Source organism: Scyliorhinus torazame, chromosome 18 (genome assembly GCF_047496885.1).
Source record: "Scyliorhinus torazame isolate Kashiwa2021f chromosome 18, sScyTor2.1, whole genome shotgun sequence".
Classification (NCBI taxonomy): Eukaryota; Metazoa; Chordata; class Chondrichthyes; order Carcharhiniformes; family Scyliorhinidae; genus Scyliorhinus; species Scyliorhinus torazame.
Window position 1 is genome coordinate 134,740,910 of NC_092724.1, and position 26,663 is coordinate 134,767,572.

At 47.6% G+C, this 26,663-nt stretch overlaps 1 protein-coding gene across 2 annotated transcripts in view; it reads right to left on the bottom strand.

Moving 5' to 3' along the window:
* Positions 1 to 26,663, bottom strand: part of kif19 (kinesin family member 19) — a 285,358-nt gene that overhangs the window by 46,847 nt on the left and 211,848 nt on the right. For both annotated transcript variants that reach the window (XM_072483431.1, XM_072483432.1), the window contains 4 exons: positions 20,365 to 20,511; positions 19,627 to 19,749; positions 17,905 to 18,061; positions 6,278 to 6,452 (listed from right to left, as the gene is read on the bottom strand). In XM_072483431.1, coding sequence (XP_072339532.1) covers positions 6,278 to 6,452; positions 17,905 to 18,061; positions 19,627 to 19,749; positions 20,365 to 20,511 — 602 coding nt within the window. The remainder of the gene's footprint in view (positions 1 to 6,277; positions 6,453 to 17,904; positions 18,062 to 19,626; positions 19,750 to 20,364; positions 20,512 to 26,663) is intronic.

Genomic DNA, 26,663 nt, shown 5'->3' on the forward strand with positions numbered 1-26,663 from the left:
GACTTTGGTGCATTTGAGTGCGATAGTGAGAGTTTGGTGACCGAGGGAGTTAGGTGAGGAGGGAGTAAGGTGCTCCTTTCATTTTGTTTCCGACATTTCCGCAAAGAGTGCAAAGAGAGCCAGGAGTTTACAGAAAGTGTAGCTGGCTGGGAGCAGGGTCGGAGGGCGGAGATCTAGTTAGTCCACAGGGCAGCTATATTCTGTCAGGTAAGAGGGGATGGAGGCTAGGCCAGTTACATGCTCCTCCTGTAGGATGTGGGTGGTGAGGGATACCACCGGTGTCCCCACTGACTATACCTGCGGGAAGTGCACCCAACTTCAGCTCCTCAAAGACCGTGTTAGGGAACTGGAGCTGAAGCTGGATGAACTTCGGATCATCCGGGAGGCAGAGGGGGTGATTGAAAAGAGTTACAAGGAGGTAATCACACCCAAGGTACAGGACAAGAATAGCTGGGTTACAGTCAGGGGGAAAAAAACAAACAGGCAGAAAGTGCAGGGATCCCTCGTGGCCGTTCCCCTTCAAAACAAGTATACCATTTTGGATGCTGTTGGGGGGAATGGCCTACCGGGGGAAGGCCCTAGCGGCCAGGTCTCTGGCACTGAGTCTGGCTCTGGGGCTCAGAAGTGAAGGGGGGAGAATAGAAAAGCAATAGTTGTAGGAGATTCAATGGTTAGGGGAATAGATAGGAGATTCTGTGGTCGCGAACGAGACTCCCGGAAGGTATGTTGCCTCCCAGGTGCCAGGGCCAGGGATGTCTCGGATCGTGTCTTCAGGATCCTTAAGGGGGAGGGTGAGCAGCCAGAAGTTGTGGTGCACATTGGTACCAACGACATAGGTAGGAAAAGGGGTGTGGAGGTAATAAACGAGTTTAGGGAGTTAGGCTGGAAGTTAAAAGCCAGGACAGACAGAGTTGTCATCTCTGGTTTGTTGCCGGTGCCACGTGATAGCAAGGCTAGGAATAGGGAGAGAGTGCAGTTGAACACGTGGCTGCAGGAATGGTGTAGGAGGGAGGGCTTCAGGTATTTGGATAATTGGAGCGCATTCTGGGGAAGGTGGGACCTGTACAAGCAGGACGGGTTGCATCTGAACCAGAGGGGCACCAATATCCTGGGAGGGAGGTTTTCTAGTACTCTTCGGGAGGGTTTAAACTAATTTGGCAGGGGAATGGGAACCGGATTTGTAGTCCAGCAACTAAGGTAGCCGATATTCAGGACGCCAAAGCGTGTAATGAGGCAGTGGGGAAGGGAACACTGACAAAGGAGAGTACTTGCAGGCACGAAGATGGGTTGAAGTGTGTATACTTCAACGCAAGAAGCATCAGGAATAAGGTGGGTGAACTTAAGGCATGGATCGGTACTTGGGACTACGATGTGGTGGCCATCACGGAAACTTGGATAGAAGAGGGGCAGAAATGGTTGTTGGAGGTCCCTGGTTATAGATGTTTCAATAAGATTAGGGAGGGTGGTAAAAGAGGTGGGGGGGTGGCATTATTAATTAGAGATAGTATAACAGCTGCAGAAAGGCAGTTCGAGGAGTATCAGCCTACTGAGGTAGTATGGGTTGAAGTCAGAAATAGGAAAGGAGCAGTCACCTTGTTAGGAGTTTTCTATAGGCCCCCAATAGTAGCAGAGATGTGGAGGAACAGATTGGGAAACAGATTTTGGAAAGGTGCAGAAGTCATAGGGTAGTAGTCATGGGCGACTTTAACTTCCCAAATATTGAGTGGAAACTCTTTAGATCAAATAGTTTGGATGGGGTGGTGTTTGTGCAGTGTGTCCAGGAAGCTTTTCTAACACAGTATGTAGATTGTCCGACCAGAGGAGGGGCAATATTGGATTTCGTACTGGGTAATGAGCCAGGGCAAGTGATAGATTTGTTAGTGGGGGAGCATTTTGGAGATAGTGACCACAATTCTGTGACTTTCACTTTAGTAATGGAGAGGGATAGGTACGTGCAACAGGGCAAGGTTTACAATTGGGGGAAGGGTAAATACGATGTTGTCAGACAAGAATTGAAGTGCATAAGTTGGGAACATAGGCTGGCAGGGAAGGACACAAGTGAAATGTGGAACTTTTTCAAGGAACAGGTGCTACGTGTCCTTGATATGTATGTCCCTGTCAGGCAGGGAAGAGATGGTCGAGTGAGGGAACCATGGTTGACAAGAGAGGTTGAATGTCTTGTTAAGAGGAAAAAAGTGACTTATGTAAGGCTGAGGAAACAAGGTTCAGACAGGGCATTGGAGGGATACAAGATAGCCAGGAGGGAACTGAAGAAAGGGATTAGGAGAGCTAAGAGAGGGCATGAACAATCTTTGGCGGGTAGGATCAAGGAAAACCCCAAGGCCTTTTACACATATGTGAGAAATATGAGAATGACTAGAGCGAGGGTAGGTCCGATCAAGGACAGTAGCGGGAGATTGTGTAGTGAGTCTGAAGAGATAGGAGAGGTCTTGAACGAGTACTTTTCTTCTGTATTTACAAATGAGAGGGGCGATATTGTTGGAGAGGACAGTGTGAAACAGATTGGTAAGCTCGAGGAAATACTTGTTAGGAAGGAAGATGTGTTGGGCATTTTGAAAAACTTGAGGATAGACAAGTCCCCCGGGCCTGACGGGATATATCCAAGGATTCTATGGGAAGCAAGAGATGAAATTGCAGAGCCGTTGGCAATTATCTTTTCGTCCTCACTGTCAACAGGGGTGGTACCAGGGGATTGGAGAGTGGCGAATGTCGTGCCCCTGTTCAAAAAAGGGACTAGGGATAACCCTGGGAATTACAGGCCAGTTAGTCTTACTTCGGTGGTAGGCAAAGTAATGGAAAGGGTACTGAAGGATAGGATTTCTGAGCATCTGGAAAGACACTGCTTGATTAGGGATAGTCAGCACGGATTTGTGAGGGGTAGGTCTTGCCTTACAAATCTTATTGAATTCTTTGAGGAGGTGACCAAGCATGTGGATGAAGGTAAAGCAATGGATGTAGTGTACATGGATTTTAGTAAGGCATTTGATAAAGTTCCCCATGGTAGGCTTATGCAGAAAGTAAGGAGGCATGGGATAGTGGGAAATTTGGCCAGTTGGATAACGAACTGGCTAACCGATAGAAGTCAGAGAGTGGTGGTGGATGGCAAATATTCAGCCTGGATCCCAGTTACCAGTGGCGTACCGCAGGGATCAGTTCTGGGTCCTCTGCTGTTTGTGATTTTCATTAATGACTTGGATGAGGGAGTTGAAGGGTGGGTCAGTAAATTTGCAGACGATACGAAGATTGGTGGAGTTGTGGATAGTAAGGAGGGCTGTTGTCGGCTGCAAAGAGACATAGATAGGATGCAGAGCTGGGCTGAGAAGTGGCAGATGGAGTTTAACCCTGAAAAGTGTGAGGTTGTCCATTTTGGAATGACAAATATGAATGCGGAATACAGGGTTAACGGTACAGTTCTTGGCAATGTGGAGGAGCAGCGAGATCTTGGGGTCTATGTTCATACATCTTTGAAAGTTGCCACTCAAGTGGATAGAGCTGTGAAGAAGGCCTATGGTGTGCTCGCGTTCATTAACAGAGGGATTGAATTTAAGAGCCGTGAGATGATGATGCAGCTGTACAAAACTTTGGTAAGGCCACATTTGGAGTACTGTGTACAGTTCTGGTCGCCTCATTTTAGGAAGGATGTGGAAGCTTTGGAAAAGGTGCAAAGAAGATTTACCAGGATGTTGCCTGGAATGGAGAGGAGGTCTTACGAGGAAAGGTTGAGGGTGCTAGGCCTTTTCTCATTAGAACGGAGAAGGATGAGGGGCGACTTGATAGAGGTTTATAAGATGATCAGGGGAATAGATAGAGTAGACAGTCAGAGACTTTTTCCCCGGTTGGAACAAACCATTACAAGGGGACATAAACTTAAGGTGAAAGGTGGAAGATATAGGAGGGATATCAGAGGTAGGTTCTTTACCCAGAGAGTAGTGGGGGCATGGAATGCACTGCCTGTGGAAGTAGTTGAGTCGGAAACATTAGGGACCTTCAAGCAGCTATTGGATAGGTACATGGATTACGGTAAAATTATATAGTGTAGATTTATTTGTTCTCAAGGGCAGCACGGTAGCATTGTGGATAGCACAATTGCTTCACAGCTCCAGGGTCCCAGGTTCGATTCCGGCTTGGGTCACTGTCTGTGCGGAGTCTGCACGTCCTCCCCGTGTCTGCGTGGGTTTCCTCCGGGTGCTCCGGTTTCCTCCCACAGTCCAAAGATGTGCGGGTTAGGTGAATTGGCCAATGATAAATTGCCCTTAATGTCCAAATTGCCCTTGGTGTTGGGTGGAGGTGTTGAGTTTGGGTAGGGTGGTCTTTCCAAGAGCCGGTGCAGACTCAAAGGGCCGAATGGCCTCCTTCTGCACTGTAAATTCAATGATAATCTATGATTAATCTAGGACAAAGGTTCGGCACAACATCGTGGGCCGAAGGGCCTGTTCTGTGCTGTATTTTCTATGTTCTATGTTCTAATGCTGGCCTATGTTTCATTTACATCATTGATGAAAACAGCAAAGATTACTTTTAAGATATTATTGGATTTCTGCCTTTTTTTAAAATTTGTCCATTCACGGGAAGTGGGAGTGGGTATTGATGTGTTGGGTAGGCTGTGGACTGCACTTGACGCAGTGTAGCGAGAGACAGACCTCCAACACTTGAGAAGATGCAACACGATTTTATTTAACATCTAAACTATTATACATGTTCAACTGTGGGTTGACACTATGCTGACTTGACTGGACACCTGATACTAGCCTAACCAGACTTACTAGCTACCACATGGTGTTTGCACTGGCCAGCTCACTAACTCTGACTGTCTCAGAGGCTGGGTCCCGAGAGAGCGGGAAAACTGGTGCCCTCTGGCTTTATAGTGGTCGTGTCCTGTCTGGTGATTGGCTGCTCTGTTCAGTGTGCTTACTGGTCATCCTGTGTGTCAATCACTGCCTGTCTGCACTCCATTATATACATAGATGTTATGACAGGTATTAATGGCAAAGTTAGCATTTGTTGCCTATCTTTAATTGAGCTTGACATGAGTGGTTTATTTAGGCCATTTCAGAGGGCAATTAAGAGTCAACCACATTGCTGTGGGTCTAGAGTCACATGTAGGTCAGGCGAGGTAATGAGAGCAAATTCCCTTCTCTAAAGGGCTTTTTTTTTTACAACAATTGGCAATGGTGACTATTACAAGACTAGCTTTTAATTCCAAATTAATTAATTGAATTTAAATTCCACCAACTGCTATGGTGGGATTTGAACCCCTGTCCCTAGGGCATGAGTCTGGATCTCTGGATTACTAGTTCAGTGACATTATCCACCACCTCATCACCCCTTTAGGTTCCACTTTTCAGTCACTTGTATGTGGGACTATCACACAACTTATTCTTTGCTTTCCCTCTCTCCGTGCAGAGTTTGGGTTCCATGGGTGTAAACTGCCATCTGGTACATTGGCTGCTGCGTCATTCTTCATGTCGGAGTTGTGATGCTTTTGAGGGGCTGGTTTAGCACAGTGGGCAAGACAGCTGGCATGTAATGCAGAACAAGGCCAACAGCGCGGGTTCAATTCCTGTTCCAGCCTCCCCCAACAGGCGCGGAATGTGGCAACTAGGGTTTTTTCACAGTAACTTCATTGAAGCCTACTTGTGACAATAAGTGATTATGATTATTAAATTGTGATCGTCAACAGACTATTCACCAATGCACGCATCAAAATAGTTATCTAATGTTAACATATGTTAAGCTTCCAGCAGGAGTCACTGGATAGTAAACACTCAATGGAGAAGGGATGGTTTTTCAATGTAAATTGCAAATTATTTGATGTGCTTTGCTTGCTGATGCATTGAATCCATGAACACCATCACAATTTGAAAGATGCAGTGTGTGATTATCTCATTAGGCACGTAACTACAATGTAATTGACTGCAGGGCAAGATTTATCCCAGTTCCATTAGCTCTACGCATGTTATTAATGTCATACACGATCAGTAGGCAAGTAACAATGAGCTACTATTGATACCAAAGGTTTTGGAAATAATTAACGTTACAATATAATTAAACTGATAATAATTTCTTTGAGGACTTTAACGTATCACAATGTGTTAATTGTTTCTATGACCAGTTGCACCAAACAAGATTTTTTTCGAGATTTATCATCTTCGTTGATGATTTTGGTAATTATTCCCTCTTCAACTATTCAACCTTGCGCACGCTGGCAGGAACCAATGGTTGCAGTGAGCAGCAGGGAAGTATGAAGTGTACTTACTCTGCGATAGTTAGTAAGTGCCTGGATGTGTCAACTTGAATTTGCATGTTGTTGCTGTCCAGTTCCAGCAAATTGCGTCGGATATCCATCTGTTCTCGAAAGGCAGTGATCAAATGCTCACGTAGCCTTTCCATCTCCCGTCTGTCGTAGCGGGAGGAATGTAGCTGTACCTCAGCTAAGGGAAAAAAAAATTTAGAATTCACAAGATCCCGTGGAGCAAATGACTGCAAGCAAAAACATACACACCATAATCCAGGATTAAAAGGTTTTTAGGTTAATCAGACTCTTGTCAACCGTGCCATATCTATTCAGACTTCCCAGCACCTAAATGTACATTCCTACTGACGAAAATGAATGTAAGCCACATCTTCTCAGAATGAAACAATTTAATTTACACATGAGAAAAACATATCGGGCAGAAAAATATACAGGGACCGTATTGGATTTTTGAACATCAGATTAATATGTTGCAATTAGGTTTGTGATCTTCATCAAATCTTTGCATACGTGTGAGAGCTTTGAACCTCATTCAGGCCATTCAGTTTATCTCCATGGGGGTGATTTCAGTACAAACCAATAATGGGTAACTGGCTGGATACATTTAAAATCCCTCATGCTGGACCTGCAGGAGCTGACCTGCTGGGACTTTTTTCTTAGAAATATTTTAATTCAAATTTTCACATATTTTCAACAAACCCCCCCCCTTACAGAAAAAATAAAAACAAAGAACACATAAATAAACATCTTACAACTACATCACAAATTCCCCCAATATACAAACCCCCCATTAAGCAATAATAAACACAGTAGAAAACACAAAGTACACCCCCCCCCACCCCGGGTTGCTGCTGCTGACCACCTCCTAACGCCCCGCTAGAAAGTCTAGGAACGGTTGCCACCGCCTGAAGAACCCTTGTACAGACCTTCTCAAGGCAAATTTTACCCTCTCCAATTTAACGAACCCTGCCATGTCGCTGATCTAGGCTTCCACGCTCGGGGGCCTCGCATCCTTCCACTGTAGCAGAATCCTCCGCCGGGCTACCAGGGGCGCAAAGGCCAGAATACCGGCCTCTTTCGCCTCCTGCACACCCGGCTCGTCCGATACCCCAAATAGTGCTAACCCCCAGCTCGGCTTAACCTGGGTGTGCACCACCTTAGACATCGTCCTCGCAATACCCCTCCAGAACCCATCCAGCGACGGGCACGCCCTGAACATGTGGGTGTGATTTGCTGGGCTCCCAGAGCACCTACCACACCTGTCTCCCCCCACAAAGAACCTGCTCAGCCTCCCCCCTGTCATATGCGCTCTGTGAAGGACGTTAAATTGTATCAGGCTAAGCCTGGCTCAAGAGGAGGAAGAATTAACCCTACCCAGGGCGTCCGCCACGTACCCTCGTCTATCTCCTCCCCAAGTTCCTCCTCCCATTTACCCTTTAGCTCCTCCACCGAGGTCTCCTCCTCCTCCTGCATCTCCTGGTAGATCGCCGAGACCCTGCCCTCTCCAACCCACACCCCCGAGAGCACCCTATCCTGGATCCTACGTGCTGGAAGCAGAGGGAACTCCCTCACCTGCCGTCTTACAAACGCCCTTACCTGCATGTACCTGAAGGCCAAATTTTTCCTCCAGCGCCCCAAGGCTCGCAAACGTCCCATCGAAAAACAGGTCCCCCATCCTTCTAATTCCTGCCCTGTGCCAGCTCAGGAACCCTCCATCCATTCTCCCTTGGACAAACCGATGGTTCTCCCGGATCGGGGACCAAACCAAAGCCTCTACCTCACCTCTGTGGCGTCTCCACTGCCCCCAAATTTTCAAAGTTGCCGCCGCCACCGGACTCGTGGTGTGCCTAGTCGGCGGGTGCGGCATCAGTGCTGTCACCAGCGCTCCCAGACTCGTGCCCACACAGGACGCCATCTCCAGCCTCTTCCACGCCGCCCCCTCCCCCTCCATTACCCACTTGCGTATCATCGCCATATTGTCAGCCCAGTAATACCCACACAGATTAGGTAACGCTAACCCTCCTCTTCCCTACTCCGCTCCAGAACCACCCTTCTCACCCTCGGGGTCTTTTTCGCCCACACGAATCCCATGATGCTCCTACTGATCCGCTTAAAAAAGGCCTTCTGGATAAGGATAGGGAGGCACTGGAATATAAAAAGGAACCTCGGGAGCACCGTCACCTTCACCGACTGTACCCTACCCGCCAAGGAGAGTGGCAGCATATCCCACCTTTTAAACTCCTCCTCCATCTGCTCCACAGCCTCGTCAAGTTGAGCTTGTGTAGGGCCCCCCAGCTCCTAGCCACCTGGAGCCCCCTCCAGTTCCTGGACTCCCTTAGAGCCATAGCCAAAGGCTCAATTGCCAATGCAAATAGCAAGAGGGATAGGGGGCACCCCAGCCTCGTCCCCCGGTACAGCCGAAAGTATTCCGACCTCCTCCGATTCGTGGCCACACTCGCCACCGGGGCTTCGTAAAGTAGCCTAACCCAACTAATGAACCCCTCCCCGAACCCAAACCTCCTCAACACTTCCCAAAGGTACCCCCACTCCACCCTATCGAAGGCCTTCTCCGCGTTCATCGCCGCCACTATCTCCGCCTCCCCCTCCGCTGTCTGCATCATGATTACGTTAAGGAGCCGCCGCACATTGGTATTCAGCTGCCTTCCCTTAACAAAACCCGTCTGGTCCTCGTGAATCACCCCTAGGACACAGTCCTCAATTCTAGTAGCCAACACCTTCGCTAACAGCTTCGCGTCCACGTTGAGGAGAGAGATTGGCCTATACGACCCACACTGTAATGGGTCCTTGTCCATCAGCGCCCTGGACAGCGTCGGGGGTAGGGCCCCCCCCTTTCCCTCGCCTCATTGAAAGTCCTCACTAGTAGAGGGCCCAGCAAGTCCATGTACTTCCGGTAAAATTCCACCGGGAACCCATCTGGCCCCGGTGCCTTCCCCGCCTGCATACTCCCCAGCCCCTTAGTCAGCTCCTCCAGCCCTACCGGTGCCCCAAGCCCAGCCACCTGCTCCTCCTCCACCCTCGGGAACCTCAGTCGACCCAAAAATCGACGCATCCCCCCCCTCCTCCGTCGGGGGCACAGACCTATACAGCCCCTCATAAAAGTCTCTAAATACCCCATTTATTCCCACCACACTCCGCACCGTGTTCCCCCCTTTATCCCTAACTTCCCCAATTTCCCTCGCTGCCTCCCGCCTCCGAAGCTGGTGCGCCAACATCCGGCTAGCCTTCTCCCCGTACTCATCCACCGCCCCTTGCACTTTCCTCCACTGCTCCTCTGCCTTCTTGGTGGTCAACAGGTCGAACTCGACCTGGAGGCTACGTTGCTCCTTGAGTAGTCCCTCCTCGGGGACCTCTGCATACCTCCTATCCACACTTAAAATCTCCCCCACCAATCTCTCCCTCTCTCTCCTCTCCTTCTTCTCCTTGTGGGACCTAGTGGAGATTAGCTCTCCCCTAATCACCCCCTTCAGCACCTCCCAGACCACCCCCACCCATTATCGTTAGCCTCTAGATAGCTTTCAATGCACCCCCGGATCCGCTCGCTCACCTCCTCATCCGCCAGCAAGCCCACATCCAGGCGCCACAGCGGGCGCTGGTCCCTCTCCTCCCCTAGCTCCTGCTCCACCCAATGCAGGGTATGGTCTGAGATGGCTATGGCCGAATACTCCGTGCCCTCCAGCCTCGGAATTAGTGCCCTGCTCATAACGAAGAAGTCTATCCGGGAGTAGGCTTTATGGACGTGGGAAAAAAAAGAAAATTCCCTGGCCCCCGGCCTGACAAACCTCCATGGGTCCACTCCTCCCATCTGGTCCATAAACCCCCTCAGCACCTTGGCCGCCGCCGGCCTCTTACCCGTCCTGGACCTGGAGCGGTCCAATGCTGGATCCAGTACCGTGTTGAAGTCCCCCCCTGCTGGGACTTTTACTGGAGTAACAGAAGCACCTGTCCACAGCTTATGAGGTCCATTTTATATACATGACAGGTCCTAATGAATATACTGGATCACAAATGTAGACCTAAGAGGAAAATGGCTAGGATTCCTGCCAGCTTGTCCTATTGAGGAACCAGAGCAAGGCCAGAAGAGACCTGATAAGGGAAGATTAATTTTTTTTAAATCCCTTTGGTACCAGGTAGGCATTTCCTCTGGATCCTACAAGAAAAAAACGTAGATCTCTGCTGCTGCGATCATGCGTCCCTCACAATCGTGGAGACCGAACGGGCTGATCCAGCAGCCTGTCCCACAGACTTACCTGTTGTTGGTGGCTGCACAGACAATGGAAATGTTGTCTGATGAGGCCAGGGAATTGAAATACTCCAGACTTCATACCCAGAACTTAAATGAAACCTGTCAAAAGCTGTTAGCAAATACTAGGTGGCAAGGTGGCGCAGTGGTTAGCACTGCTGACTCACGGCGCCGAGGATCCAGGTTCGATCCCGGCCCCAGATCACTGTCCGTGTGGAGTTTGCACATTCTCCCCGTGTCTGCTTAGGCCTCACCCCCATAACCCAAAGATGTGTAGGGTAGGTGAAAAATGAAATGAGAATGAAAATCGCTTATTGTCACAAGTAGGCTTCAAATGAAGTTACTGTGAAAGTGAATTGGCAACGCTAAATTACCCCTTAATTGGAAATGTTTTTTAAAATTAAAGAAAAAAATTTAGAGTACCCAATTCATTTTTTCCAATTAGGGGGCAATTTAGTGTGGCCAATCCACCTACCCTGCACATCTTTGGGTTGTGGGGGCGAGACCCACGCAAACACGGGGAGAATGTGCAAACTCCACATGGACAGTGACTCAGAGCCGGGATCGAACCTGGGACCTCGGCGCCGTGAAGCAGCAGTGCTAACCACTGAGCCACTGGGCTGCCCTTAAAATTATTTTTTTTAAACTGTTGGCAAATTAAAATCAGGGCTCACATTGTGACCCATCAAGTTTACCAAATCGCTTAGAATTGCTGCTCAGGACTGCTGAGAACTGCTGCAACTTGTGATGGAAAGCATCACTATTTATATCCTTAATTGGCCTGAACCTGTCATGATATACAGACACGCAACCAATGGGTCATCAGAACAGGACACAACCAATCCCCATCCACCTTCGGGAAAGTCAGCCCCTCCAGAAAGTGTCTCATCCCCTCTGGCCCCGCAGGAGGTTCCGACCTATACAACCTACTATAAAATTCCCGGAAGGCCTTACTCACCCCTGCCGAGTCCCCAACTAAGTTCCCATCCCCGTCAATAACTTTCCCTATTTCTCTAGCTGCCTCCCTCTTTCTGAGCTGCTGAGCAAGCGTCCTGCTGGCCTTCTCACCACCATGCTCGAAAATCGCTCCCCTCGCCTTTCTGAGCCGTTCCACTGCCCTCCCTGTGGTAAGCAAGCCAAATTCCGCCTGTAGCCTCCGGAGTTCCCTTGACAGCCCTGCCTCCGGAGTCTCCGCGTACCTCCTATCAACTTGTAGAATCTCTTTCACTAGTCGGTCCGTCTCTGCCCTATCTGTCCTGTCTCTGTGAGCCCGGATCGAAATCAGCTCATCTCTCACCACTGCCTTCAGCGCCTCCCAGACCACCGCTGCTGAGACCTCCCCAGTATCATTCACCTGCAGGTAGTTCAACATACAATTCCTCAGCCCCTCGCACATCGCTTTGTCCGCCAATAGCCCTACATCCAACCTCCATTGCGGGCGCTGCTTGCTATCCATATTCACCTGCAGGTCCACCCAGTGCGGAGCATGGTCCGAGATCGTGATCGCCGAGTACCTCGTGTCCACCACCCCAGCCAGTAAGGCCCTACCCACGACAAAGAAATCGATCCGAGAGTACACCTTATGTACATGGGAGTAAAAAGAAAATTCCATCGCCCTTGGCTGCCTAAATCTCCATGGACCGCCCCCCCCATCTGCTCCATGAACCCTTTCAGCTCCTTTGCCATTGCTGGCACCCTGCCCGTTCTCGAGCATGACCGAACCAGGCCAGGTTCAATAATTGTATTAAAATCCCCTCCCATGATCAGCATATGCGAGTCCAGGTGCGGAATCTTCCCTCGCACCCTCTTTATAAAATCCCTGTCATCCCAATTTGGCGCATATACATTGACCAGCACTACCTTCATGCCCTGAAGCCTACCACTGACCATGATATATCGACCACCCACATCCGAGACTACCCTTCCCACCTCAAATGTCACCCGCTTACTAACTCTAGTCTTTGTATCCAGCCCCGAGTGAAAAATCTGATTGATCCAGCCTTTCCTCAACCTGACCTGGTCCACTACTCTAAGGTGCGTCTCCTGCAACATTACCACGTCCGCCTTCGGTCCCCTCAGGTGTGCAAACACACGTGCCCTCTTTACCAGCCCATTTAGCCCCCAAACATTCCAGGTGATCAGCCTAGTTGGGGGGCAAAGTGCCCCCCCCCCACCGATCAGCCATCCCCTTTCTTGGTCCTGCCACAAGCCCCTGTGCCATACCTCCTCTGGCCCCCCCACGGCAGCCCCCACCCCGACCTCCCCACTGTCCCTCCACCGAAGTCCCTCCCTCGTCAGCAGAACCAATCTCCCCCCCCCCCAGCAACACTACTCTAAAACCTAACCCATCTGCTAAACTAAATGTATGCACACCCCCACTGTGCTTCCGTGAGCTAGCTCACCCAGCTAGCTTGGTGGCCCCTGCCCCCGGCGCCAAAAAGTCTCCCACCTATTGTTCCCTCGCTCCCCTCCCCGCCCCCGCTCATACAAACAAATTCCCTCACTGATGCACCGTCAATTACCACAAGACGAGAATGGTGGAACAATCGAGGCTTTATTGAGCAAGGTGTTGTGCCTCCTGTAGCTGGAACCAGAATGGCTGCAGCATCGGAGAGCACACACATTTATACGCCGCCTACTGGGCGGAGCCAGCAGGCAGGGATTTACCGTTGTACCCAATATATAAAGGCAGTGCCATAATAAATATAATATGCCACTAGTGGTGACTACCACACTCATCTAACAATCCTCAGACAAACACCCAACAGCAAGAAAACATAAAAACAAAAGCACCACCCACCGTAACTCAAACAGGCACATCTCCATCCCACAAAAGGGCACATCAATAAAAACAAAAGGGACATTGCCAACATCCACCAAGAAAAGAACCCAACAATGAAAAATTGACTTTTCCCACCCCCCTTTTTCATATACAGAACCCCAAAAACAGAAACGCAACAGTAAGAGGAGGCATCACCAATTTAAAACAGGAAAACAAAACCCCCAAAACAAGGGGGAAAAGGGGCCCAATATAGGCCAGCAAGTTGTCTCAAAGGTCGAGAGCTCTCAGACCCCCACCAGTCCTTTTCTTTTAGCAAAGTCCAGCGCCTCATCGGGCGACTCAAAATAGTGATGCTGGTCCTCATGCGTGACCCAAAGACGTGCCGGATACAGCAGACCGAACTTCACCTGCTTGACTTGACTTGGCTAAAGCCTGCTCTCTTCCTTGCCACCTCCACGCTCAGGTCCTGGTACACCCGCAGGATACTGTTGTCCCACTTACAGCTCCGCGTTCGCTTGGTCCACCGAAGAATGCATTCCTTGTCCAGGAACCTATGGAATCTCACCACCATTGCCCTCGGAGGGTCCCCCACTCGCGGCTTCCTAGCAAGCGCTCGGTACGCCCTGTCGATCTCCAACGGTCGGGGGAATGCCCCCTCCCCCAGCTGTTTCTCGCACGTACCAGCTAGGTATGCCCCAGCGTCCGCTCCCTCAGCCCCCTCCGGGAGCCCGACAATTCTTAAGTTCTGCCGGCGGGACCGATTCTCAAGGTCCTCCACCTTCTTCAGGAGCCTTTTCTTCTGGTCCCGAAGCATCCCCACCTCCAGCTCCATCGCTGTTTGATGCTCCTCCTGCTCAGCCAGCGCCTTCTCAACCTTCTGGATCGCCTGATCCTGGGCATCCAATCTATGCTCTAACCGATCAATCGATTCTTTAATCGGGTGCAAACATTCCCACTTCTGCTTAGCAAAACCATCCTGGATGGCCTGCATCATCAGCTCCATTGGTCGCTGCGCCGCCACCTCAGTGGTCCGGTCCTCGGCCATGCTGTCTCCCGCTGCACCTTCAACACAGCTCTTGGCTAACTTCTTATTTCTGCCTTTTCGTGCACTTCTGGTTCTTTGCTCCATACATTAATACGTGGAAACGGTGCCCAATTGCCCCAGCCTTCGAATCCACCGTTTGAAACCAGAAAAAAGTCCGGGGCAAAGGTCCAAAAATCCGACCAGAGCGGGAGCCACCAAATGTGCGACTTACTCCTTCATAGCTGCCACCGGAAGTCGAAAGGCATCATCTCTAAGGTCATTGAACCAATCGACTGGGTCAGCTCGATGGTGTGCATTAAAAAAGCCTTCGGGGGACCTGCGCATCTGCATCAACCCTAAGGATCTAAACAAGAACATTATGCGGGAACATTACCCAATCCCAAAAAGGGAAGAAATCACGAGCGAGATGGCACACGCGCGCTTCTTCACAAAACCGGACGCATCCCAAGGATTTTGGCAAATTCAACTTGAAGAATCCAGCAGAAGGCTCTGCACCTTCAACATGCCTTTTGACAGATTGTGCTACAACCGAATGCCACTTGGCATCATCTCGGCATCAGAGATATTCCATCGCATCATGGAACAGATGATGGAAGGAATAGAAGGGGTTCGTGTAACGTTGACGATATCATAATCTGGTCTTCAAATCCGGAGGGACATGTGTTGCGACTAAAGAGGGTATTCCGACGCATACATGAACATGGCCTTAAACTAAACAAAGCTAAGTGCTGTTTTGGGACATCCACGCCGAAGTTCCTGGGTGATCAGATATTGAAACATGGTGTACAAAATAAAAGCCATCGAGGCAATGAAAGTCCCCGAGGACAAGAAAGCAGTACTGCACTTCCTTGGAGTGGTAAACTTCCGAGGCAAATTCATCCCAAATTTGGCCACACACAGAAAACTGATCAATAAATCAACCACCTTCGAGTGGAAGACGGAACACCAGAGTGGTTGGAGCTGAAGGCCAAGCTCAACACTGCACCCGTCCTTGCATTCTTTGACCCAGACTGGGAAACTAAGATACCGACCAATGCGAGTCAGGATGGCATTGTGGCGGTGCTGCAACAAACAATCGACACATCATCATAGGTCCCAGTAATATACACGTCACGGGCAATGACACCGACTGAGACCAGGTACGTGCAGATTGAAAAGGAGTGTTTAGGTCTTCTCACCGGCATCCTCAAATTCCATGACTGCGTCAACAGCCTGCCGACATTTACCGTTGAGACGGATCACAGACCTCTGGTCCACATCATCCAAAAGAACCTGAACGACATGACGCCCCGATTGCAGAGGATTCTGCTCAAACTCCGGAGGTACGATTTCAATCTGGTGTATACGCCTGGCAAGGAGCTCATCATTGCCAATGCATTGTCCCGCTCTGTCACCTCACCGAGTGAGCCACTGGAGATCATCCAGCACATTGAATCACAGGTACAAATGTGCGTAAGCACTCTCCCGGCAACAGACAAAAAGCTCGTTCTCATCAGAGAAGACGGCCAAAGACCCCCTGTTGCAGCGAGTCATCCACAACCTCAACAATGGGTGGCCGAAAGGGCAATGCCCTCAATTCTACAATGGCGACCTAATGCTAATCAACGGCATCCTGCTGAAGGTGGACAGAATAGTGATCCCGCTGCGTCTCCAGCGCATGGTGCTGCGGAAGATTCATGAGGGACACCTGGGCATAGAAAAGTGCAGACGCAGGGCCCGACAAGCCGTCCTGGACTGCGAAACCTGTCAGAGGTTCCAACCAGCGTAGAGCAAGGAGACGCTCCAACAACACGACCTGGAAAACTCACCATGGTCCAAGGTCGGCATTGACCTATTCCACGCGAATGGTCGCGACTACATCCTACTCATTGATTGCTTTTCGAACTATCCAGAAGTGCTGAAGCTGTCCGTCCTCACCTCAAGGACCGTCATCAAAGCGTACAAGGAGATATTCTCGCGGCATGGCATCCCGAATACCGTCATGAGCAACAATGGCCCATGTTTCCACAGTCGAGAATGGTCCTTGTTTGCTAAGAGCTACAACTTCAGACACGTCATCTTCAGTCCACACTACCCGCAGTCCAACGGCAATGTCGAAAAGGGGGTGCACATCGTTAAGCAGCTCATCCACAAGGCCTCGGACTCTGCCTCTGACATATACCTTGCACTACTAGCGTACCGGGCGACTTTCTTATCAACTGGCATGCCACCAGCTCAACTGCTAATGAACAGGGACCTGCGAACAACACTTCCAGCCCTACATCTGCCCAACCCAGATAACCTACCGGTACTACAAAAGATGCAATAGCTGCGCAACGGTCAGAAACAGCACTATGACGCACATGCCACTGATCTGGACGTGCTATCCCCAGCAGACACGATCAGGATCATGACACCTGATGGTGGGTGGTCTGCCCCGGCTGTCATCGTTCGGCAGGCTGCGCCCAGATCCTATGTGCTCACAATGTCTGACGGCACCATTGTTCGCAGAAATCGAAGGGCACTGCGGAAAATCATACGCCCACAACCAATTCCCCCTCCACTTCCACCTGTTGAAGTGCCACCTCCAGACACCACAAACCACGAGTCCACCAGTCGTGCCTCCCACACACCTATCAAGACACCGGCATCCCATCCGTCACCTCTCCAGCGGTCATCGATGATCAGACGGAAACCCCAGAGACTGGACTTATGAATAGTTTTTTTTTTAACTGTATTTCTGTCCACTGTATATACCAGTCATTCTTAACACTGTCAGCTGTAGCTCCCGTTGCCACATTAGACAGGCACATACACAGGTATATATCAAAAAAAAAGAAAAAAAGGGGGGGGGGGGGGGGGGGGGGAGAGATGTCATGATATGCAGACATGCAACCAACGGGTCATCAGAACAGGACACAACCAATGGGTAACCAGGACACCCAGAGGTGACATTACCACAAGGGGGCACTACACGACCACTATAAAAAGGACAAGGCACACAGGCTCTGCCTCTTCCTCCGGCAGAAACCTAGAAAGCAAGACAGGGTTGATTAACAGCAACATCACACCCTAGCACGTGGTCTAGAGCAAGCTTGTATAGTTAGCAGAGTAGACTGAGTTACTAGAGTCAGATTAGCAGAGTGTCAAACTCATTTAAGAGCATTGTTAATCGCTCAATAAATATGTTGAACTTATCTCAGAGTCTGGAGCATTCTTCGGCAAAGCCCACATCAAGTAGCAGCTTATGTTACACACAACAGAACCTACAAGTGTTTCTGACGAAAGAACATCTATGTAGCATTAGGCTTTCATTTACTTTCTCAGTTGTTTAACATACCCAACTTCCCTTTGAAACACTTAGGACATTAAGCCAAAATGGCTTGATGTTACCAAATAGGACATTTTAAAACTTGAAACAGGCAGATTGTTGCTCCGGAGATATTTCGAAAATATGCAAATATACACATCCCAGAATTCTCAAATGAACGAAGATGGTGAGTTAACACATTGTGGTTCTGTACCACAGATGATGCTATCCACTGTTCAGACCCGTCACTCACCTTGCACGTTGCGTATGTCAGCTCTATCATTTTTTGTTTGTTGTATTCGTTGCGCATCTATCTTCTTCTTTAGACGATGGATTTCACTGCGTAGATCGGAGATGATATTAGTGTACTGAGCAATGTGATAGGACACATTCATCAAATTGCGTTTTACCTGGTGCATGGAATAAGAATCACATTAGACCCAGGATATGCCAAAACTAATCTTACTCAATAATGGGGAATGACAAACAAAAACTGCAGTTCCAACTATAGCTTGTACATCAAATTCTCTCTTTCCCAATGTTGCAGTCAAATTCAAATAGCTATTCTTTGTAGTAAATTTACTTATTTATTAACATTACCATCAGAACTTTCACTTCTTTATACAAGGTGAAGAAAGAGTGTAATGAAAGGAATATGATCAGTTGCTGTTTTTGTGAAATGGCTTTTTATTTGGCAAAATCACAAAATGATTGCAGTGTGTAGCCATCTGGGATGGCCACTTCCCGATTACAAAATGGACACTTTGCAAAGATTGCAGGGAAAATGGACAATACTGAGAAAACAAGCAGGTTCAGGTGTGTCTGTTTATTGGAGCCGCAGCTCCCAGACAAGACTGAAACTGCAAAGCCATTACCATACTAATGAGCCATCTCCGGGGACAAAAGAGTAACATTTGAGTAACCGATACTAAGGCAGACACCCCAGTGCCAGAGGAGACCAGAACAAAGCAGGCCAACGGCCACCTAGGACACGCCCAGCCATCAGGGCACCCACCCCTTTATTGGAGGAAATCGAGAGGAACGATTGAGAAACGGCCCAATTGATTGGGGCCAAGTTCAAGGCCCGCCCAAAAGCGCGCGAAGCACCCTTTGGGTATAAAAAGGAACCCCAAAGAGGGAATCACTCTCTTGGCTCCCGCTCTCACCGAGGAGAGACCTGCCCAACAGCTGCACCAGAACAAGTAAGTCCAAGGTCAACACAAGCTACCAGACAGAAGTCCTAAGCTGTTATCCCGTACCAGTTCCACCCCAGGAGCCTCAGAACCGAACAACGGCCATTGTTCCTCTGACTGAGTGGGCGCCCGAAGCTAAGTATAGGCTTTAGCAGTAGTGATAGTTTAGTCTGTAGTGTTTGTGCATGATTATGTTTAACTGTGTGTGTAAATAAATAAGCATTTGACTTTGAACTAACTAACTGGTGTATCGAGTCTTTGATCAATATTTGGTTTGAACCTTGTGGCGGTATCGAGAGATACCTGTCGACTCTAGAGCAAAACGTAATTAGAATTAAGGAAGGCGACCATATTGGCCGCCACCTTCAGAGCCAAATAAAGAGAAACACAATTAGCAACAAGTGACTCTATGTCAAAGAGACACCCAGGTAACATTCTAGAATCTATGTTTATTCTGGAAAATTATTGATCTTTTCAGAGTTCATTGAATTCCTTTTTTGTACAGTCAAGGCTAGAACCCGGGTAATAGATTGATTTAAAATCTCTTAAATACCCAGCCTCTTATGTTTTTAAAAATTTGTTCAAGGTTACTCAACATTCAGATGCATTTGCGGTTGCTGAATCATTATCTGGTTGAATCTGTGTTATCAGGTCAAGGGACATTGAAACATCTCAAAAGCTGAAATTTCCTTCCTCATCCATTCTTTCCGAAAGTGTGTATTGTAGATTAAGATTTAAGGTCATTTAAACTCATATATTGGTGGCAATTGCCTGGTGCTTACCCTGGTTTTAATGTTTTTGGCACGGTCTGCATAAGTGAGAGTATTCCGTGATTCCTCAAAGGAGAGGCTCGCTGGGCTGATGTGAGCGATCATCACTGTCCTGCTGTTTCCACCCAGCGAATCCTGCCATGGGAAGGAAGGAAGCAAACTCAGAAATGGAAATCTGTGCTTACCTGCAAATGGCAGCTGACTGAGGAAAGAGGTGCTGAAAGCCTGACTAACTCTTCCGATGTGCACATTAACAATAAAAATTGCAGTTTTATACAAAACGTATGTTGAGTGACGAGCGAATGTATCGCACCGTGAATTCGCACGGTAGCACAGTGGTTAGCACTGTTGCTTCACAGAGCCAGGGTCCTAGGTTCGATTCCCGGCTTGGGTCTGTGCGGAGTCTGCACGTTCTCCCCGTGTCTGGGTGGGTTTCCTCCGGGTGCTCCGGTTTCCTCCCACAAGTCCCGAAAGAGGTAATTTGGACATTCTGAATCCTCCCTCTGTGTACCCGAACAGGCGCAGGAATGTGGCGACTAAGGGCTTTTCACAGTAAGTTCATTGCAGTGTTAATGTAAGCCTACTTGTGACAATAAACATTATTATCTATTTTAAACAAAAACAATAGTCACAGTTTAATTTCATTTTGTAATCCTACAACAGCTTAATGCAATCGTCAAGCACCAACAAAAATGGGTTACATAACCAAACATGGTGATCCTGATCTTGATACACACAGACCCCTCATACCTTCAGCAATCGTGTCAGCTTGCTATCTCGGTAATTGACGTACTTATTTCCTCCCCTCTCACTCAGAGCATTGATACAGTTTCCAAGTGCCAATAGTGATCGGTTGATGTGTGCTCCTTCCTTCATTCGCTTTCCCCGGTTCTGTGTCTACAAAACGGCCAAGAAATTAAATGCAGTGAGTTTTCTTGAAAGCAGGTGAGACTGGTAACTACAGCAGTGAGGCCTCCAAAGGCAGATCTGCCCCAGATACGAGCTTAACGATTCTTCAGTAGTTTATAAATGCAGATTTCCAGAAATCTAATCAATTATATATCCAGCAGATGTATTCCGGAAAAATAAGAAATTCTATATACTTTTGGGTGTCAAGGATTTCAGGAAGGTTAAGCAATCGATGTGAGGTTGTTTCCCTTGCAAGGGACAGAGTTGATCAGATTGAAGTTTTCAAAATAAGGCAAGGGACGGACAAAAAGTGATGCAGGTGAATTATTTATTATTGCGAAGGAGAAGTTTACAAAACTGAAAGTGAGGATGACAGGAGTGAGAATGGACCTCATGTGAAGAGCTTTGCAACCAAAGGACACAATAATTTTGGAATAATTCCAGAGAAGACCATTGGGATTGACAGTGGAAATATGTCAAGGAGGGAGTTGGATGGTTTACTAAAGAGAAGGGATTGAGAGGCAGCAAAGGAAATATTTGGCGGGCATAATTCTCCTGTTCCTAATTAACTTCACTCTGCAATGAAACAAGTTCAGGATGTTCTCATGACATATATATGTAGCACTGGTGGGACATTTGCTTACAGTCCAGGATCAGTTATTAAGTTGCTCACTGTATTAAAGGGCCAAACATTTAATGACTGACAGAGTTGCTGAAATGCATTCAAAAGGAAAGACTCATCCCGAAGAGAGTGACTGAATTTCATTATAGAACCAAAGTGTTGCATTGCAAGTCAAGCGCCAAGGTAGTGTTTCATTACAACAGTGATTGATTTAACTAAGAACCATATACACATAACAGCACAACTACTACACAGGTCTTGTTCCCAGGCAAACTCTGACCAAACCCCAACAGCCGGATCTGTGCCTAAACACCTGACAGGCTAACATTGTGCATTCTGTCCCCATGTGCTCAGGACCTGTCAAGTGGCCCAGGAAGTATCGTCCCTGTCACTAGGACATTGTCCAGATACACGACAACCTTCAGAATTCCCTGCAAAGGCTCTCGATTGTGCGCTGAAATATAACAATGAAATACGGGAAGGCAATCTCGTATATTGGAACAAGCCTTTGTGGGTATTTATGGTGATGAACTTTCTTGACTCATCTTCCAGCTCAAGCTGCTGGTACGCATGGCTTAAATCCAATTTGGTGTGTCCTGGGGATAGGATATTGGACTACTCTAGCAGCCTTGTTCATAGTCATTTTATAATCTCCGCAGATTCGAAATGTGCTCAACACTCGGATGATCAGTGCTGCCCATTCTGAAAACTGGACTGGAGTAATTAATGCCCAGGTTTTCCAGATCTTCAACTCTGTCCCCACTGTTTGGTGTGGAGCATAAGGCAACAGTCTGGCATGAAAATGTTGGTGTTGCTTCTGACACTACATAGGTTTTTGCTTTCACTCCTTTGATCCAACTTAACTCACTCTGAAAGACCTTGTGGTATTTCTGTAGAAGCTCCTGGAAAACCCCATTGGTAATGCTGGATATTCCAAACATGACACTACTGGGAGCCAGCTAGACTGCAGGTATCATCACTGTAGGTAGGATTAGGCCTGGGGAACAGGTTTGCAACACAATGGGAACAGGAATAGTGGAACCTGCAGGAGTAATAATTGATGGGGAAAATGGCAAGCGGGCAGGTCACAGCTGTACAAGTTGTCTTTTTTCCCCCCTTTATTTGTTCATGGAATGTGGGCAAAGCCAGCCAGGTCAGCAATTATTGCCCATCTCTAATTCCACTTAGAAGGTGGAGGTGAGCTGTCTTCTTGAATCACTGCAGTTCATGTGGTGTAGGTACATCCACGGGGCTGTTAGGTAAGGACTAACAGGATTTTGACCCAGAGACAATGGAAGTAGGATGATATATTTCCAAGTCAGAATGATATTGGACTTGGAGGGGTGACCTGTAGGCGGTGGTTTTCCCATGCGTGTTCTTCTCAAATGGTAGACGCTAGCAGTTTGGAAGGTGCTGTTGAAAAGGTCTTAGCAATGCATCTTGTAGCTAGTGCACACTGCTGTCAATGTGCACTGGTGATAGAGGGGGTGAATGTTTAAGGTAGTAATAGAGTGCCAATCCAAAGGTCTGCATTGTCCTAGATGGCGTTGAGCATCTTGAATGGAGCTCCACTGATTCCAGGCAAGCAAAGGGTATTCCATCACATTGCTGTTGGTGTTGCTCCGCATCACAAACCAGCCACCCAGCCATCGGAGCTAACTGACCACCCATTCCATCACATTGCTGACTTGCATCTTGTCAGATGGTAAAAAGACTTTAGGGAGTCAGGTGGTCAAGTTATCTGCCGCAAAATACCTAGCTTCTGACTCACCTTTGTCATGAGATATTTTTGTGGCTTGAGTTGTAAGGTGTTGGGTGTAGGTCTTGTCAAGGTATTTGTCGTCTTGGGTAGTTCAACAATACATATTTATTAATGGCTAAAAACCATGCACATAGGTACAGTAAAGGCCCAGGCTAGGAGCTGTCTCCCTGCTTGCTTCAAGACACAGCTCTGTCCAACACTACACTGACTCCATGGTGTGGGTTAGGTGTTCTCTTGCACACTGTGTGGTTGGTACTCTACTCATGCCCACTTTAACCCTTATGTGCCACACTCTTATACTGCAGTTTGTCCAGTTATACTACAGCTTGTCCAGTTATGTTACAAGCCAGCATGAGTAGGTGAGCCAGCAAACAAGTACCCTGTATTGAGGAACAAACAGTACACCAATGAGGGATGACATTTGTAGACCGGAAACAGACAGCGAACACGCAGGAACAGAGAACTCATATCGGCCCAGGTAGTTCAAGCAACTTAGGGAGTTTATTTATTCATTCATGGGATGTGAGCTTTTCTGGCTAGGCCAGCACTTATTGACCAACCCTGAGGTTGGTCCTTGAGGTGGTGGTGGTCAAATGCCTTCTTCAACTGCTGTAGTCCATGTGGTGTAGGTACACTTTAGTAACTTGAGGGAGCCAGCAGTAGTGGAACAAAGGTTTATTAAACTATCTACAATACACTGCCCATGGCAGTAACTCTCTCCCAATCTAGTTCCAGTTGGGACAAGTAACAGCGCCGGGCCCTGTTTGGGCCGGCTTTATATGTAAGTCTAATGAGCTCTAGCTGGGTGGCCTCCGTCCACTACCTGGGACGCTTGTACTCCACGGGTCCCACGGGGAGATCGACAATGGTTTCCCCATGGTCCTCGTGGGGATTATGACAACACCCACAGTGGTATTATGAAGGGAGTTACAGGATTTTGATCCAACGACATTGAAGGAATGACAATATAATTCCAAGTCAGGTGGTTTGGAGGGAAACCTGCAGGTGGTGGTGTTCGGATATACCTGCTGCCGTCGGGTCTTCTAGGTGGCAGAGGTTGCGAGATTGGAAGCGGCAGTCGAAGGAGATTGGTGAGTTTCTGCAGTGCGCTGTGTCAATGGTACACACTACTGTCATTATTCATTGGTGGCAGAGGAGTTAAATGTTTATGGTGGTGGATGAGATGTGCTTATTAGATAAATTGGACATTGAATTCTCCCTCCGTGCACCCAACCAGGCACCGGAGTGTGGCGATTAGGGGTTTTTCACAGTAACTTCATTGCAGTGTTAATGTAAGCCTACTTGTGACACTAATAAGGATTATTATTATCAAGTGGGCTGCTTTGTCAAGTTTCTTGAGTGTTGTTGGAACTGCACTCATCCAGTCAAGTGGAGACTATTCTATCACCCTCCTGACTTGAGCCTTATAGATGTGGGCAAGCTTTGGGGAGGGGAGTTACTCACCACAGAATTCCCAGCCTCTGATCTGCTCTTGTAGCCACAGCATTTATATGGCTAGTCCAGTTCAGTTTCTGGTCAATGGGGATTTCAGCGATGGTAATGCTCTTGAATGTCATTGGGAAATGATTAGATCATCTCTTGTTTGAGCTTTACATCTCAAGGAGCTCTAGCTTTGGATGCTGATCCTTTACCCTCATGGGAATGTACCTAATACATAACTGAACTATCTCCACCTTGGAGGTCTCCCATTATTCAATTACACTTTTGCTAGCTAATACTTAACTCCAATCCACCCGAGTCTTTTTGATTTAGTGTACCCAATTTTTTTCCCCAATTAAGGGGCAATTTTTTAGCGTGGCCAATCCATCTAACCTGCACATCTCTGGGATGACACAGGGCGAATGTGCAAACTCCACACGGACAGTGACCCAGGTCCAGGTACGAACCTGAGTCCTCAGTGTTGTGGCAGCAGTGCTAACCATTATGCCACCGTGCTGCCCCAACCTGAGTCTCTTCAACACACTGAAATTAGCCCTCTTTCAAAAAGTATTTTACATTTGACTGTTCCTTGTTTTTTTTCCGATAGCTATTCTAAATTGATGATACTATGATCACTATTCCCCAATAGCCCCCTGACTGAAACATGCTCCATTTGTCCAATTTCATTCCCTAGAACCAGATCCAACACTGCCTTTTCCACCTTGGGCTGGAAACACACTAATTAAGAGAGTTCTTTTGTACACATTTAGTAATTTCCCCTCCATCACTATACTCGGCTCTTTACACTGGTGCATGAGGTACAGTCAGCTTTTATTATTTTATTTTGAATTAATATTTAAGTCTGAAAGAAATAGAAGTTGACTATACCTCACACAGCTCTCAGGTTACTAATTTTTCTGTCTCTCCAGCTCTTGCTACCTCTCCAACAACCTTGTTATATTGCCGTGTTCTTCACATGGGAAGATGTGCCAGCATTTACAGTAGACCACAGTATGCATATTCTTTCATTCAAAAGTAAATATGCATCATATACCCTGTATTCCCCCAATAGCACCCATTGATATTACATAATCATTGTAATATCACATGGATACAATCAAGAAATGTGTCCTTAATTATTCATGACATTCACAAGATGAATAAGATACTATCCCTACCCCAGTGATGACAAAACAATATTGTCATTTGAAAAATGTTGGAGAATATCAATGGAACCACATAATTGGAGGACAAATTCATTTGTTAATCATTTGTACTATTGTTAGGAAGACAAAGGTTGTTTTTTTTTTTTTTAATTTAATTTTAAAAATATTTTTATTAAAAGTTTTGCAAAATTTTTCAGAATAAACAGTAATAATCCTAACACAACAAAATAGAGTGAACATTAACATAGTGCAGAAAGAGGATATACAATAGCAATTAACTAGTTGTTACCCCCCGCGCCTCAGTCTTCCCACACCCTCCCAACGGAGCACTCACCCACCCACCCCTATGCATCGCCGCTGCTGCTGAGGTTTTAATTTTAATTTTCCCCACAAAGTCGGCGGATGGTATTATGCCCCCGCTCAACAGCGGCAGCTCTGTATACTTGGCAAAATTATTTACACACATAAGTAGGCATCTGTTCGTGGTGTTGTCCCTTGCTTTGCCCGGACGGAGTTCGCTGCCATTGTCGTCTCGTGCGCACTTCCGCTTCTGCGGCCCTCCCGCCTTCCCAGTTTTCTCTGCTCCTGTGGATGCCAAGTTTGTTAACGTTTCCCTACCTCCCTCCTCCCCCTCCCTGGCTCTCCTCTGTTGTTCCCTGTCTCTTCCCTCTACCCCCTCCCTCCCCCCACAACAAAGGTTGTTTTAAGGGTTTGTATTTGTATTGGTAAACATTAGAAATCAGGTATGGTTTTTTAAGTGGGTTTAATTTAATGTTTTTATGTCTGGAAGGATAAGCCTATAGTTAGATTCATGCTGATAAAGATATTGGCGTTTGTTAAGTTCCAACTGTATTTTTATTGCAGTTGGAGACACAATTTCAGGGAGTGAACATCTCTCAACTCTGCCAGAAAATAGATTGGACAGGACGAGAGCCGCAAAGAGGCATGCTTCCTCAAATACAAGTTACAGTTCAGATAACCAGGGAATTAGGACAGAAAGAACGTTTAATAATAAGACACCTGAAGTTAAGAGAACAGACCAAGGAATTGTTCAGAAGAATTCAAGTAAATAAAGTGTTCTGAGTTAAAGAGACAATCGCAGGAACCAGATTTAAAGTGCGTCAACAGACTTCAGAGGTAGATTAAATGT